Consider the following 18089-nt stretch of genomic DNA (forward strand, 5'->3'; position numbering starts at 1 on the left):
TAGTTGGGAAATGTGCTTAAACACTTTACTTCCCAAGAGTGAGATGAGAAGATATCCTGTCGGTTTAATAAATATGAAGCTACAACAAGAAGCCAATTGCTTAGCTTAGTACAAAGACTGTTGGGAGGAAATCCACATTACTACCAAATCTACAAATCAACATGTTGTTAATGTTAATGTTGTATCTCATTAATGTCAAAATTACACATGGTGGTCCCAAGGAGGGGTTTGCCAGACCCATATTTTAGCAGGAGAGTCACACTTGGCTGAGAAATATTTCATTTGTGGTGGATTTTGTTAGATTGGGCCAGAGACCAATTCCAGTCTGTATGCTAAGTTAAGCCAAACAGCTGCTAGCTTATTAACTAAAGTACGACATGAGTATGGTATCAATCTTCGGATCTATCTCACGGTAAGAGAGTGAATAACTTCCCGAACGTTTAATGATTCTTTAAAAAGCAAATTATGCCTTGAGGCAGACTAGATTAATGTTCTAATACAAATGTTCTGAATCACACCACACATGCCATTATTCAAAGCAGCAATATTGCTTTTACCAAATATAACCAGACGTAGATTTTTAAAGTTGTTTCTAAAATAGCTGCCAACTGAAGCTTCCACACGCAAATGCAAAAACAGTCATGACCGGGAAGGCCGACATGCTCAAATCAACCCCACTCAAGTTTTTACCTGGACCTCTTGAGGATTTCATCATCTGGGTCCTGCACTGAGAGATCCAGGAGACACACACATTAGCACGCTTTACTGACAAACAAGGTGCCTCTCACAGACAAATAGTCAAACTGCTGATCACGTGATGACCCAAACACATGTGGTAAAAGTATTTTTAAAATGGTGTAATAAACATGTTGATCCGTTTGTCAGACTGGTTACAGTCATGAGAAGTTATTGGTCATAGCAGACAGTCACCACATGACAGTTCAGTCTTCCCACATGGAAATAAACTCCCCATCATCCACATTTACTGACTGCTGTCACTCTCGGGATACAATCAGATCCTATCAGATCAACTGCTGCTGCTATCAGATCAACTGCTGCGTCGGGCCTTTACCTATACTTTATATCGATTGGCCTCTCCCCCCCAACTCATCGCTCTCTGTTGCCTCACACTCCTGAGTACGCCAGGCCCGGTCCCAGACTTACTGAAGTCAGTGCCTGTGAGCTGGGCCAGGATGCGGAAGGAGCGGGACTGCGTGGTGCCAGTACGGGGCTGCCAGTCCTCAGTGTCCTGGATCAGCCTCTTCTTGCTGCGATCGTTGGGGATAAAACAGGGCAGGTTCTCCATCCTGAGGCCGTGCCTGCACACACACCCAGCAGCAGCACACGGCAGGCACAGTTAACACAATCCCCTCTAAGATCTACCCTCTCACACCAACCCAGCTAATCAGGTGACCTTGAAAATAGAGGACACCCTGAACACATCATGCAGCACTTAACGCTCAGCATCACGGTCACGCAATAAGCAAGCTAATGGATATCCATTACTTAAGATTTCTCATGGGCACACTGTAGACGCTCATAAAATGGACATTACCGCATTAAAGATCGTATTTATATCTGTCATTAGAATCAATGGGAGAAAACCTGTCAGCCTGCGGTACCTGGCCTTGTGTGGGGAAACATTTAGGTATATAGAAAAGCTTTTACTCTGATAGAAAACTCAAGATGCTGCACAAAAAAAAGCTTTTCATTTCTAACAGGCTTATGGGTCAACTTCAGCATGCATTCATCAAAAAGAGGTAGAGGGTCAGAAAATAATAGATATTAATGAATTGGCCTTGTTTGTTGCATCTGTGTGAATCTACCCAAGAGCATCAGCATTTTTCTCATATCTAGCCATATCAGCCAAACAAGCTGGCAATCTAGCCTGCATGCAGCTGCCCCTTACTTGGCCCCTGCGTACACATCACCATAGAAAGCTTCCCCCCTGTAGAATAAACCAAAGATATAAGACAGGAGAGACAGCTGATAGGGGGACATTCATGAAGAGTAGGCTATTGAAAAGTGAAAAGTTCTTAGACACCATGATGTTTCCAGTTTTTTCCTGAATGTAAAGACAAGTTAATGATTCAATTTAACTGGAAAATTATCAGGAAATTGTTAAATGGATTGCAGTAGAGCAGGGGTTCCCGAATTGGAGGTGCAGGCCCCACCATGGGGTGCTAAATAAACCTGAGGATCAAGATGTGTTAATGTTTTAAGACTTGCCTCAAGTATTTCCATTTTTCTTCAGTTAAAATATTGAAGTATATATATATTGATGCTCACAACCCGTAAATATGAGCAAATGAAGAGTACCAGAACCAAAAAAGTAGGGATCTGTTGTCCTCAGGGATCCGAGATCATTGTGTGATTGACAATTTGAAACAAACAAGAAAATATTATTTCATCTGAACTGTTACTGTTAGAGGAAGAAAAGAAAAAATATATACTAACTTGTCAAGAGTTTCCATCTGTGGCGTTAAAATAAAAGAAGAAAACAGAAAATTAAAGAAAAAGGTCAGAGGTCAGCATTGAGTTATACAGAAGGAAAAACAGAACATCTCAATGTTTTGAAGAACTTATACACAACTAAAGAGCAACAATGCTGCAGGATGCAGAAAACATGCAGGAGGTGCCCGGAGACATGCGGTTATTTGTGAGAGAAAGACGGCATTGTTTGTCTGTCAAATCATCTATTGTTACCCTGACCCAATACGACTCAGTAGTTTGGGCACAAAACCTTTGCCCAATGTTCCTCTCACCCCATGTGCACAAAGGCTTTACAGAGTTATGTGAATGGCTGTAGCATTTGTCCAAAACAAAAAGAATAAACAATAGCCTGATTCTAGGCAACAGCAATAAATGCCACAGCAGTGACACATCCTGACGTCACCAAGTTCAGCTCTGAACAAACAACATCCAACAAAACCTGTTTCAATATGACAGGACAGGCCTTTCACATTAGACATATGCTTTTTGGATCGAACTGTTAACTATCTGGAGAAGTCCAACAACTTATTCATCAAAAGTGGCCAGGCAGTTATAATTTTTCTAAATAAATGGTCTGAAGGATTAGTTTAGGCCATCTGCTGAAGAACTTCAAAACCATGTGAGCCCTAAAGAGTTAGCAAGTACGGCGGCTTAATAATCCCGCACCAGTCAGTAGGAGCGGCTGAGAACTCAGTAGAATTTATGGGTGCGGCTAAATGCAGCGACAGGCCACATCTCACCGATAGCTGCAGTCAGACCATGCTGCCACTGCCATGACCAAAATTAAAGGACCATGACTGGCCTATTCTTGGAGGCAATTTCATGCAAAATTGCATCTTTCTCGATCATTTTAAATATGTTTTAATCAATTCCTACAATTCTTGTTTAATTTGAGTAAAATAATTCAAACTTGGTAGAAAATGCTGTTATTTATTTTATGTTATTTAGCATTTTAAAAACATAATGCAAACAGAGAGATGTATGAATTTTGAGGTATGATTTATGTCTAACGTGATGTTTTAAAAGAGAAACCAAACAACACAGCTCCTTAAAACTGAGAAATACTAGACTGAAAAATCCATTCTGCCATTTTCATTCTAACAAACTACTGACTGGAGAAGCAAGAAACAAGTACAAATCGACGTCAGTCAATAACCCATCTGTTGAAATGGCAAATCTGTTTGAAAAGGTTGATTGAAGTGATACGTTCCTTAATGTGTCTATCTCCCTCACACACTCACACATTTGGTGAGGATAATAGGAACCAAAGGGTAAGATGGAAAATAAAAACCACAGAAAGTACTGAGTTACCAACCTCAAAACCAGGACTGATTGTTGACACAAGCTTCACTGGTATCTGTAAAACAGTTGTTTTGTCTCAGCGAGTCTTTCAACTGATTGATTGGCATAGGTCGGCTTGAAACCCCCCTCTATGCTGACAAAGTGTTTGCTTTCATCTGTGCGATAAAGGCCAACAAGATCATTTGGATCTCTTTTCAGATAAATACTTCTCAACCTCCTCCAATTTCCACCAAATTATTCTTTGGCCAGAGTTCATCATGATATCATGGTATGTAATGGCAGTTAAGTACTGCTAGGGTCTTGAGCAATGACATAACTTTATACAAAACTCATTAAAAACTCTGAACCAACACTTCATATTATTCCCTTGTGGAAAGCGATACAGGACACTTAAATGGAGAAAGGTTTGCAGCCTTGAACAATCAGCTTCCCTGACATTATTCATACATAATGCATAAGGATTTATACATAATGTTCCCTATAATTCTGTATGTTGTCATATGTATATCTGTTACTATGTGTTGCTGCGTTAGGCTGAAATCCTCAGCTGTGAAAACAAAATCTTTCCTGGGACAACTATAAACTGTCATATGCCTGCCATCTTGTTTCTGACGTTATTGGCAGAGTGGAGTAATTAAGTTGATCACAGCAATGAGTCAGCATACATTTTTGATATGTCTTCTGGAACACTGCTCAAAATCTGTGACATAATTGTGGCAATGTGGTGAATGAAGTTCTCAACATAATGCAGTTTAGAAATCCTGAAGGAGTTATTTTCTCCTCAGTGTAAAACCAGAATAATGAGTCATCAGAAATACCATTAAAACCACATTATTCATGTTGTGGTTCCAAAGGGAATAGAGTTTATTATACACCTACCCATTCTGTGGCTGCTGCACACTGGCACGGCCCTGTGAGCTTGGGGTGTTAAGTTTAGGGGAGTATGCCACAGGTTTAATAGCGGGTCCTGAGTTGGCACTACCTCCACCAGCACCACCTGCTGTAAATGGCCTCGCCATCTTGTTAATGGTTGTGCTGGGAGCAAAGGAGTACTTGGGCTGAACAGAAGCCGGAGCAAGTGAGTCCTATGAGGATGTGGGAGAGGGAGACAATGCAACACAACACACAACATGCAGTTACACATTTTGACATATAGTGAAAGTTCCTTCTGCGTTTGCACAATCCCAAACTTTATATAAAGAGAGCTCCGAGCGGAGCACAATATTTTTTCACTGCACATTATTACTCCAGGCTGCAGGATCAGCTCTGTCAAAGCCTTCAGGCTTTTCTCTGTGCACCGAAGAAGTGCTTAAGAAGTGTGAACACAGCCATTTTATTTGTTTTGGCAGTCTGCCATAGACAGGCTAAAGTAATATGCTACTGCTGGTAAAAAGAAAAGGCTCAAAAGGGAGAAATTGTCATATTTGACTGACATGTCTCTCTAATGAGATTTCTCACTGAACATAATGCAGGGACTGTTAAAGAGAACCTGCTTAATTGGCACATTGACTTTTGGAAAGGTATTACTGCTGCTTTACTAAAAGCAACACTCAGCACAAAGCAGTTCATGTCACTATTGTACCATTTACATTGTAATCAGGCTGGAAAGTAGCTCTCAAGAGGTTTGACAGTGAAACTAAATGCATTAGTGTTAGTCTGGGGTTGTGAAAGGCACCACAAAAGAAACCACAGGGGATTCAAAAAGCAGTATTCACAACACTCCATCCAACAAACATCTCATTTAGCGACTCACTGATGCTTTGCTAATGCACAGTGCATAGACTCTGTGAGAGCTCGACAGGTGAATCAGATGAATTTAAACACAAAGTGACACGACACACTGTTGAAGCCAAATGTGAGCAACGATTAAAAGAGTTTCAAATTCAATCAGTGTCACTCTAGTCCAGTAGCAGACCATGCCAAAGCGCACAAGTGTCACACATAGGTGAGATCAATGATTCAGCCTTACCTTCTGCTCTCCCGCTTTAAAAGCTCTGTGAAAAGAAGAGACGGAGATAGTTATTCGTACATACATACAATAAAGTCAGCTTTACAAATTTAGGTTACAATTAAGACTGCATCCATGTTGAGTCTTCTTTCATAATAATAGTTTTCTTTATAATTTCTTGATTAAACTTGATTGTTCAAACTGAAAAAAGCTTATAAAGATTGTATAGCGACAGCAACAATTTTGTAACAAGCTACAAAATGACATTTTTCTGTATTACCCACTCTACTAAAACACATTTAATTAACAAATCTTATCTTAAACTATTAGTTTGAATCACACATAACTTTGTAAGTGGTTTACAGAGTGGCTTCAGTTATAGCTTAAGAGGATTTATTATTATTAATCATTTTTTACAAAAACATTTTTCTGGTTTTGGCCAATTGTTGTGGTTTTGGCCATCCTTTCATTTAGTTAAGACAACTCATAACTGCAAGCTTAATGGCTTTAAGACGGAGTTGCAGCAACTCTGCTTGAGACGGTTTTACAAGGAGTTTCTAAACAAGTGATCAGACAGCTTTTAAACAGGCCCAGTTTAACCCACTTACCTAAACCACTCACAGATGCCAGAATAAAAGAGAATGCAACAAAATGCCAATTATAATAATTATCCAATGCATCATAAAACTGCATGAGAACAGATGAACATAATCTAGTGTTGGATTTAGGATGTTTACAGCTGCAACTGCACTTTTTTGTATTTTATGGAGTGGTTTCAGATCATTGAGTTAAACCGGACGTGTTTGCTCATGCTGCTTGTGTTTGTAATAGCGAGCCCCTTTACGCTCCAAAAACCTAATCAGGGATGGTACACGCTTTAGAAATGTTGGAATAAAAGAATGTGATATTTTTTTATGTTTTGCGATGGCAATATATAACTCAAAAACCTAAGCACTTTTCACACATAGCCTTGGACTGTATACATATTCATCCACCCTGTAAAGAGTAGTGCACAGGCCTCAAAGTAGTACACTTAATAACTCTAATCCCAGGATTCACATTACTGCGGTGCCTCTGCTGACTGGAGCAACAGAACAGACGGTTCATTAAAATATCTGTACACATTAAACATGGAGGCATCTTGCATTACATAGTTGCTGGCTCTAAAAATAAACATAAACCACTACCATTCCCTGCCCAAAGTGTACATGCTGCAGAAAGCTACAACAGAGTGAAAAAAATATGAACCAGCCCTGCAGTCGCCCTCATTGTTTCAGGCTACAGTCATACACACACACACAAAACAATGGTCAGTGCTTCCTGTGACAATGAGAAATGAATAACAGCTCATGTCAGAGCCTGCTCACAACTGATAGAGCAATGCCAAAGACAGGATGACAACAACAGTGCTGTATAGATATAGTGAAAGCAGTGAAGGAATGTCTGTGCTTGACACACTTCGGGAGAAGACAATCAATGTGACATTCATATTGCTTCAACTCACCTAAACCCATAATTTGATGAGTAATACCTGAGAAAAGCAGGGATATGAGGAATGTCTATTACAGCCTCAATGTACTGTATTTATTTTGGCTAACTGGACACAAATGTGGGGCTGATTAAGTCATCGTTTCAGGGAATAAGTAGTTTGCTTGGACCATGTTTGACCTGTGCAGAAACTGAATATGCACACTATGACATCATTTCCTGCCTCATTTCATGGGTCACTAATCTGAACTGACGCACGCAAGGCTTTCAAGCTGATGGAAGATTAAGGTAGAAATTTCACCCAAAAAAAATCATCTCCCATGATACTGTAATCAACTTTCCCCACATCATCGACACCAACCACAACACTGCAGGGTAATCCATGAAAGTGAGCAAAGAGATATGGACATAGTGTGTCCTTGTAGCTGCTACATGATCTCGTCCCTTTGAAGCCTGACAATCTATTGCCCATATTTATTTGATTTCACTCTCTATATAAAAAAGCTCTGGATAAGCCTAAACCTTTCCCATAAAAAAAGACAGCAAATGATCATTGATGTTGAACAAATTGAGGCACTAAACCAAACAATAGACCATATTTCATCATAGTGCAGCTGTCCTCCTCTCATGACATAAAGAAAGTGTGGATGGGAGCCAAGATACGGATAAATAAAACTGACAATAGCTCTTCTCTGAGAAGTGTTTTAGGAAAAACAATATTTGCTCGTCTTACAATATAATAACAATAGAGGGCGTCAAGGGAGTCATGGTTAAGAAAACAAGAGTGAAGAATGTGAAATGTTTACAATAGTTGGACTCCTCATAGAGATGAGAAATAGAGGAGGCAAACCGCAGTGTGCAGGAAAAGTATGGCTAATGTTGGCCTATTATAGGCTTTTCAAAACATTACACCAATCCCTGCGAGAGGAAGGAAACGAGAAAACCTTGGACATTAAATATACATTTAAAATGCACAGTTACAGTCTTTTCTGCCATTGATGTTGTGTCCTTAACAATATTTCACATACATAGCCCCAGTTAGATTTGGTTTGCAATAACCCTTAACACATATCACCCTAATTTAATTTTGCGTCACAAAAGAAAGCTGTGCAAATAAAGAAATGCTCTAACCTTCAGGGAAATAACTACAGCAAACTTTCAGTTTGTGTGTGTAAGTATGTTATTACACACATATCATAAACATAAAAGATGTGTTTATCGCAATATGCTCTAGGAATCGTAGATAGCTGAAATACTAGTATGTATACAAAGTTTATTTTGAATTCCATACCAGGAACAGGCCTCATAGAATCTTATTATTCCAGATTTCCCAGGTTTAATATGTGTATCTAAACATGGCGGCATTTATTATCAAAGTCCAGGTTTGAGGTTTGCACCTTTTTTTGGACCGACAGGGGGCACATCTGGCTTGAATTAGACAACTGATCCATCCCTCTGCAGAAAGCATGACGCCACTTTTCTTGATTCTTATCCCCCAACCACGAAGACCAACAAGAACTCTAAAAAACCCCACCCATGACTCTACTGCTCTCTCTGTCTCTTTCTGCATCGCACTCCTTTTAAGGAGTTTAGCAGGTCGAAGTGTAGTGCATGACCTCTTTCTGCAGAAAAAAAAAATGCAACATCAGCAATGTGCCTTGTTGGCTGTATGGGAAACAGGGATTGCAGCTCTTTGATAATATCTGTTCGAGAAACAGTCATTATCTCTCGGCATGACCTGCTGCTATATTTAGTACATATTACAAATAAAATGACTTTATTCAAGGATTCTGTCTATTTTAACCTTTCTGAAGATTATGTTATTATATGTTATAGATAATTGTATATAATTATAAGATATGCAGTGTGCCGTCATGTTTGACAAAGTAAAGCATCAAATCCTCACATTTGAGAAGCTGGAACCGGAAAATATTGTTTGGAGAAATAAAGAAAAACACTTTAAAAAGATCATCTATGACCTGTGGCTGTTCTGACTAAGACGAAGTGAAAAAAGATTTGACAGCCAACTTTCTTGGCAGACAACAACTAAACGCAGAATATGTGAAAATGGCGTCAGGGGTTACAGCCACTATTTCATTTAGTGATGCTGTCCCAGGACAGCAGCACGGCTCATCTTTAACAGTCTATAACTTAACAAGTTATACATTTTTCACCTTCTGACGGCTTTAGACTCTTTTGAATGAACACATTTTATTCAAAGGAAATTATTTTTTCTTATGATTAAACTCCTGTTGAAACATTTGGCTACTCTACAGAGCCACTTTATCAGTCAGGTGTTTCTGGCAGGAGTTATGTGAGCAGGTATGAGTGCTTTGCCTTTGTGGATTATCAAGTACTAATTAACATAATTCAATCAAAAAGAGAAAATTCCTTCCTGGCTCATACTGAAGTGTTTTAATCTGAATAAAGATTGTTCTCTAGTTTTATTATGAAGTTCAGGCATAAAAAAGGAACCACTTGCTCTTCTGAAAAGGTTTTATTTTACCCAGACAAAAGCCAGTATGTAAAATACCTGCCTTAAAGCATTTGGCATTCATATCTGCTGCTGAATGCGGACTACTAATGCTTGATCTTGCATTATTTTAATGATAAGTAGAGAATATATGTAGCTAGAAGGAAAACTTTCTAACAGTATTGACTAGTATAAACCATAATTTTAACTTTTAAGTTTTTAACTTGCATCTACATTCAAAGCTGCATCAAGACACATTATGAAGATCATTTGGAATTTTGGAGAATACTTAAATTATGTGAATATTTGTTTTTACATGTTACACCTAAAGCCATCACGTTGTGTGTTTATTACCTATGATCAAAATCACTTTATTTGCTTCAACTACGCAGAAAGACTAAATATAGACCACCAAAATAAGCTTCGTACAGTTCCAATTATGTGAAGATTTGACACAATTCGTAGAAGGAATAATAGCAAAAAAGCTGTTTGCAAAAATGTGAAATCTCTGTGGGTGGAATTTGGCACACCTTTAAGCAAAGATGTTGGACCAAGAATCCAGGAAATTGATGTTTTATAAGCCTCACAGTTCAGGATTAATGAACAAAAGCAAAACGTTTATAAATGAACACATGGTAGCATTATCTGTACCAAAAAAAAGAAAGTTAGCACTTTTTTGGCTCTACTGTAAAAGGGAGAAACCGGATGGAAAACATCACCTCTTGATACATATAATTACTTATTTCACAGCAGCACAGATAAAGAACAATTCAAGTCCAAGTCTAAGTAACGTTGAGCATTTATTATTTTTAAAATAAATGTTGTTATGAGTGAGGATCATTTTTAGACCAAGGTCTTTTGAAACATCTGTCATGGTGAGGCAGATTTCAAGGGCATTACAGTATTTTATCTCTCCTAAGAATGAAGGAGGATGTTTATGCTGCTGTGTATGACCGAGATAAAAATGAGGGTGAGTGATCATGTAGATTTTTCTTACATCGCCAGATAACTTACTTGCTGAGGGTGAGGGTGAGGGAGTCTGTTGCTGCTCTGATCTGGTTCTGTGCCTCCACATGGGTCATGTCTTCTGCATTAGTGTCGCTGATGGACACCACCCAGTCTCCCACACCTACACCAGCCTGAGCTGCCTTCCCGCCTGGGGTTAGCTACAGAAAAGGAAACAGGGACAGACACCAGAGGTACATGAAGGCAGGGTGCTGTGACAGTTACATGGATTAAAACATCTCCTAACAGGCAGCTGCAGGGACTGAAGTGCAAAAATAAGTTACTTATCCTTTAATCGGCCAAATACTGAGATATTTGTATTCATCCTATGTCTTGTTCTTTTAAGGATATGAAAATTATCACAACGCAATGTGCACTAAACATTTGCCTCCATTCAACATTCTTTTTGTCATTATATTCATCAGGTTATGTATCAAACAGAAAACCTTTTCCAAGCCAAGGAGGAGAAAAAAAGTACTTAAGTTGTCACTGTGTGACAACATAACAAAGAATTACCCAATATAAATCATCAGTTCAAAGTCAGATACAGGTGATCTCAACACACACAGTCATGTTCACTTGACTTTTTGTCTGTTGACGGCTCTTAATAATGAACCCAGGGAGTCTGCGTGTCTGCGCCTGACAAGCCAGCCAAGATATTTCACTCAACACTATCGGGAACAGGCATAATGGATCATCATGATGTCATCAGTCATCAGCTCATGATTTGCTGCAGATGTGACTATGAAAGGAACTCCTGAAAGCTACAGACAGGGACCATATGTTACAAATAGTCACATCATATACTGGAACAACCCATTTAGACAGGTAAATCTCTGACTAGTTCCTCTGACAAAACATGACCTCATCCTCTCGGACGTCCCGCAGACTGCTGACATCTTGAGTCAGAGCAGAGGCCCTGGAGTCTTGTTACAAACAGGAAGGACTTGACATGCTCTACATAGGTAGTTAATGGTTTTTTCTATATGTACACAGGGTTTTTTGAAAGGACATGGCAGTCAGCATAGAATAATATACAGAGAAAATATGCCAAATATTGTTTAGTAGTCAGCCTGCCCCTGCGGCTTAATGAAACTCAAAACTTGTGTCAAAGTCTCAGATAGCTGGAGTACAAAGTGTTCAGCATCAGATAAGGGAGCGGGTGCTAGCATTTCTGATGCTGAAACCTAGTAGGATTACTCTCTGATGTCATGGATCCCTGCAAATGTTAGCTCATCAAAAGCTCAGAGGACTCCGCGGTTCAATCAATGGTTTTCTGCCATGTTCAGCTTAGCTATCAGACTTGCGGCTTTGATTCTGCACATTAAACATAAACACTTGTGTGAGCAGGGTATGCTCTGTAAACCGATGACAGCTCAGGCTGTTGTGCACCCCACAAAGACAACAAAGTTAAAGCCTTGGATCAAAACTAAAATAAGGAAGAAATGCATTCCTCAGGGGCAATCCAAGCTCCACTTATTTTACGGCCAAGTTCAAACATCACTTTAATTGCCTTTGATTTGCACTCCCTGGAAGCAATTAGAGGGGTTAAGAAATAAATACTTTCTCGGGTTAATGAAGAACTTAAAAGAGCTTGAACAGCGCACACTGGAGAAATACAACTATGACATGGATACAAGTGACAAATTCTGAAAAGGGGCATGGCCTGACATAATACCACTAAGGTTAACTACTGAGAGTCGCAGACCTTTCTACTACTATACTGGATTGTAAAACTTGAGCACCTTATCATTTCCAAAATAAAACAATGCTTTTATTAGAGTTTAACAACAACAACAACAACAACAACAACAACAACAACAACAACTATGCAGCCCATGGGCATAAGCCACAGAAGCACTGTGAAAGTGTCAAGGGAGCTGTTTAATCATAGCAAAACCTCAGTAAAAGAAATAGGTGTTAAAATGTTAATAGCGATGTAGCATAGAAAATGCACAGAAAGTCAATTATTTTATGTCATTTTATCATAAAGAATACTAAAAAACTCTTTATGAAACTTTAATTAAGCAATAAAAGCTTTGCAGGCCCACTCTGAAGCAGGGCTGGGAATAGTTGTCTGTGGAAAGAGCTTGTTCTAGTTTTAATACAATTATATGGGAAATACACACAGGTGAAGAACTCAAATGAAAAAAATATATAAATAAATGAGAAGAAAATAATATAAATGTTTAATACAGACAAGGGCTCATTGAATGGTTCTGATAAAAATAAAAATAATGAGTAGACGTTTATAATTTATACCAAGGAGCACTGAAGCAGTTCTGAGATGTTTTAAGTTGTTTTTGGCCTTCAATTTACTACCGGTCTGTAATCTAAAATAACATACCGTCATTAAATATTTCATAATGTCAATGTAAGCTTAAAAGAAACAGAATTATATATGAAGTCATACACATTGTGCATTTTAAATGTATGTGCATGTGAGCTGGGTTACTGATGGACACAGACACCTGTGCTCCTGGCTCAGGTTCAGGGTGCAGCTGTTCCCTCACTTGAAAAGGCAGCAGTTAAAGTTGCTGTGCTCAGACCTTTGACTGGTAGGGGGCGGATGGAAACCCTATACCCCCCCAGCAGTTTGTCAATATAGCAAAGGACAGTGAAAAACATGTTCCTGAATGCAACACACTGAAATGAACCTCAAACAACTACAGATATGACATGATGGAGCAGACATGATGCGCAATTACATCCTATAGCAGCAAGGGCTTTTATTTGGCTGTTTCCTCTGACACAAGTAACACACAAAAGCAGACTCATTCGTTCATAAAGTATTTGGTGCAAATATGATTGCAACTCGCCTCACACTAATGGCATGATGTTTATAGATCAAAAGGTATTCGCAACCACAGGGTAAGCTGAACAGATAACGGCGTGTTTCAAGGCTTTTTGGCAGAGCACAGCACAAGAACTGATTTGGTATACTATCAAATTTCAAAGTATGATCCAACCTTTCAAAATGCAACGTCTTGAATTTAACTTTGAAGTGCTTCCCTTGACTGACCCTACAGGTGAGCCAGGACCTCACACTCGCTCCGGGCTGGCTGTTCTTGTTTTTGGTTGAACTAATAATGCACTAGGATTTATCTAAAGCTGTAGATATACTGGCCATGTAACTCTGTACCCAGCTCACTTTTATTCTTTCCACTGCTATTTGGGGGCCGAGAGACAGTCTGTCCTTACATCACTCACACAGCACAGCTGATGCAAGGCCATAAATATCCCTCTGAGAAATGGAAAACCAAACCTTCAAGTATGTAGTCCCCCTGAAACGGCTGCAGTGGAACACCTAGCACTTACTCACCTTAAAACACTGCTGCACCGATCACAACATTAGACTAGCCACAAAAGAAATGCTCCCTACGGGTAATCTATCAGTTAGTACTGAATTATTAATTCCCCCCTCTAACATGGCCTCCTGTTAGAGGGGGCAGGCTGTGTGTGTATGAGAGAGGGGGAGTCTTTAAAGAGTACACAAGTGATAAAGTAACAGATGGCCTACGAGCCAGACGGAGACACATGCAGAGAAACAGGAATATAAGACTCGATGACACATCCAGATGTAGTGGTGGACAGACATTCACATGTCTCTTCCCGATGCTTGACTTGACATCATCTGTAATTTCCTCGCAATGTTTCATTTCAGGGTAGCGGTATGTTTTAAATGATAGGAACCAGATGGTACGCAGGAGGCATGGCTATAAGCTATGCTATCATAGCGTTTATGGAATCACGATGGCACGAGATCTGGGACAGATATATGCTGAAACTCCTTAGGAGTGCCTGCGCCAGATTGGGATAGACTCTGTGGAAACTCCAATGAAACGGCCGATACGACGACATCTTGCTTCCTAAATTTGACGACAACAGGATGTCATTGCAGACATGTGGAGGGATATAATTTTATTTAAGTATACCTCAGACTTGTGAAAGTCAAAGAAGTCTTGAGAAATTCAACAAAACAAGTTGGCACAAGGTTGTTTAGAAAAAGGGTAAATACAAAGTAGGCTATTTCTGTAGCGAGGATCAAACTAACAACTCTGACTGACTGTCTAAACATTTTAAGAGGCAGCTTTCATATGAGGAGACGTTCGTTGCATACGCAAAGTTTAATCTTTTCATACGAAAAATGTTGTGTTCAAATGTAATGAGGGTTTAACAGACAGTAATCCTATGTTAGAAACTGGAAGCTTGAAATGTAACGGTAGTAAAGAAAGGTATCATGAAGCTTCATTGTTTGGGTCAAGTGTTTTTGGAGTTATACCCGTTCGACATATAAAAGTCAGGATATCTCTGCTTCTTCACATTTGCACATTTTTTTAAGACTCTCACAAGTCCTGAATTTAATGGAAGTGCAATAGTCAATTCGCTTGAGTTCCACTTGCCAACAACAATAAGCTCCCAGCACCAATACAAATGTCTATTCACCATGGCAAAGCAGCATTCAAATTATGTTCATCCGAGGCTGGGTCGAGGCCCTACTGACTCACATGGCTGTCTCCAGTATTACTTTGTCAGTTAGAAATAGATATAAGGGCATTTCGGTCATTAAACAGACAGAGAAAGGCATTGATTTCTCTTTGTTTGTCTTTTCTTTAGATTTCTCTTAATAGCATGGTGAAGGGTCAAAAGCACTTTGGATTAACTTAACTTGTTATAAGTGTTCATACATCTGCTATCTCAAGGCAAAGAAAACAAAAAAGTAGGATATTAATACAAAATAAATCTATTCAAATAAATGATGTGTTTTTTTGGGTGTGATGGGTGTATACATATTATGCTAAGGCCAAAAAAAAGTGTTTTCCTTCCACTATGACTTAACAGTTTGTCTTGGCATGGTCTCCTTTCCTCTGATCTCACTGAAAAAGTATTCCAGTTTGGGAGAGTCCTGTCATATGCTTGTCAAAAGTGAGTGTGGAAGACATATTAGACACAGAAGGAGACAAGAGGATTGTCTGTTGGCAGTGAGCGGGTGGACACGAGAAAAATCCCAGGAATGCTGAGAAAGCTCAGCTCTCCAGGCTCGCAGACAGAGGAGGAATGGAAAAAAAAGAGCATTCTTAGAGCATGGAAACCTTTATACCAACTCAGTCTCACACACAGGAGGTAAGAGGTCTCAAAACTTCCCAAATACAAAGATCTGCCACCAAATGACAAAACTGAAATGAATTGGTTTTATTTAAACATGAACTCTAAATAAATTGGGTCCCAACGTCACTAACTGTCATCTAATCCTTGTATAAAACACTCAAATGCATTTATCTTTCAGAAGTTATCACATGCAATCTCTTTGTTTTACTGCCTTTTGTCCTGTCACTCAACATGTTTTCAGAGGGTTAATGCTTTTTACCTAATGCCTGGATTCTTATCTCATTAGCTACATACCAGTAAAAAAAAGACCACCCATTAAATTTGAGCCAAGTGAGTTCAGGCCATATTTTTTCTTCCCTTTACAAGGGGGACTGTAAATCTTTGAGGTTTACATCCCCTGGTTGTGCTGTTTCATCCTCTGTGACTGTGATTCACGGTTCAGTCTTTTATGACAAGCGCAAGTCATGGCACTAGTCCCTAAGAAGTATAAAGAGAGAAAACCCGTCACATCTATAACTTCTGTAGCCTGGAGCCGGGTGGACTGCTGGAGCAAGCCTCAAAGGTATTAGCCAGAGACCAATCAGTAACGATCCAATCCTAGAAGTAAACAAAAGGAACCTGGATCTACCAAAATGCCAAAGAGACTGGAAAGGAAACGCTATACAGAAAAGGCGAGCAACATGGCTGATTAGTCAGGATTATTCAACCCTATTAACACAACTACTGACACACCTGCTGACATTCAACCTACAGTACGCCTTGCCAGTCCTCCTATTCAAGTTTTATATCCCACCAAAAATCCCTGTTTTGTCCTGGGCAATTAGACAGATGGGGTTATACATCTGTTTGCTCTTTTATGAGTAGAAGGGAATGTTTGTTGTCATGAATCCAATAGGAACATTGTGTTTTAGACTCTGATGCCTGCCAGAGAGCAGAGCAGATACAAGACATGTACTAACAAGAATGGTGATAACTGCTGCCTTCCCAACAGGATTACATCAACTTTACACACACGCTTTAATATGATGCTACCATGGACACCCTGTAGACTCCGTTGTTCGTACTAAGCAAATCAAGATTTTAAAAAAGTGCATCATGCGTTCAAAGCTTTTTAGTTGGCAGTTACAACAAACAAAGAAATGAAAGTGTTTGAAAGAATGTGGAATAACCTTGTGAGGCCCAACCCGTTTGATTACCTTTAACTCCTAATTATGTCTAAAATAGGAAACTGGAGAAGTTGAACATGATGTACTGATGATAGGTCAAAGGTAGCAATATAACAACGTCATCAAGGAATGAGTGCATAGTAGAATGTCAGTTCTGTGTGTGCAATTGCTGGCAGCAGCATTGTAGGAATGATTTTATGTGTGTACATGCGTGTGTGGCTGCAAGAGGGAGACTGTGTTTGTCAGGCAAAGTAGCACTGCACTTATAAGGCCTGGAAAGTGGTTGCTGCTCTCTTCAATAGCAACAGTAGTTATTGAGTATCTAAAATGAATACAGTAAAACAGCAATGACCTAACATGGAGAGTAGAAAGCATTGCAATACAAACAGCATGTGCATGACCGATGAATTATTTCAATCCAAAGGTACTGGATGTTAACATGTACTGGATATTGGTTGGGATATTCTCCATAATTATGTGAATGATATGAAAATGAACACCAGTCTCCTGTATTATGAAGGCCAGACCAAATATGACATACATATAATCATCAGGTAGGTTCATTATGTGGAGCCAACAATAAACGCTTGCAAATATAAGGCTTTTATTTCAAAGCTTTGACATAAATTACTTTACAGGAGGGTCTTTCATCCAAATGGTCAGAGCAAATTCCTCAATGTTAACAGATGCAACGAAGTACAAAAGCTGACTAACAGTTTCTTACCCTGGAGACGGTGAGGGGCATGCTGAAGTCCTTGCCACCTTGCAGCCTGAAGCCCCAGGGCGCTGGGCCGCTGAGGTTTACAGAGTATATGTTCATAGCCTTGGGAAAGAGAAAAGAGGAAACAGGGTCTTAATTATTCAGAAAGCCTTGGAAAAAAAAAGATCCTTTTCTGCTCCATCCTGCCTGTTGTCTGCATTTATTTCCAAAACAAACACACGCATTCCATACAGAAACTGACATCAAAGGTTGTTTGCTGTGTTAGAGCATATAATGTTACATTTGTGAAAAGATCTCTATTATCTTTGTAACAGAAAATTCATTAAATGTGTCAATTTGGTAATAACATGTCACAAGGCAATAAAATACTGCATCGTAGCATTC

The 18089-nt window shown here is 39.3% G+C and overlaps 1 protein-coding gene across 3 annotated transcripts in view; it reads right to left on the reverse strand.

Moving 5' to 3' along the window:
- pdlim7 (PDZ and LIM domain 7) overlaps positions 1 to 18089 on the reverse strand; it is a 29130-nt gene that overhangs the window by 8957 nt on the left and 2084 nt on the right. For all 3 annotated transcript variants that reach the window (XM_063875934.1, XM_063875935.1, XM_063875933.1), the window contains exons 2-5: positions 17709 to 17807; positions 10719 to 10870; positions 5765 to 5789; positions 4675 to 4880 (exon numbers count right to left, since the gene is read on the reverse strand). In XM_063875934.1, the coding sequence (XP_063732004.1) occupies positions 4675 to 4880; positions 5765 to 5789; positions 10719 to 10870; positions 17709 to 17807 (482 nt within the window). The remainder of the gene's footprint in view (positions 1 to 4674; positions 4881 to 5764; positions 5790 to 10718; positions 10871 to 17708; positions 17808 to 18089) is intronic.

The sequence above is a fragment of the Eleginops maclovinus genome, chromosome 23 (genome assembly GCF_036324505.1).
Source record: "Eleginops maclovinus isolate JMC-PN-2008 ecotype Puerto Natales chromosome 23, JC_Emac_rtc_rv5, whole genome shotgun sequence".
Classification (NCBI taxonomy): domain Eukaryota; kingdom Metazoa; phylum Chordata; class Actinopteri; order Perciformes; family Eleginopidae; genus Eleginops; species Eleginops maclovinus.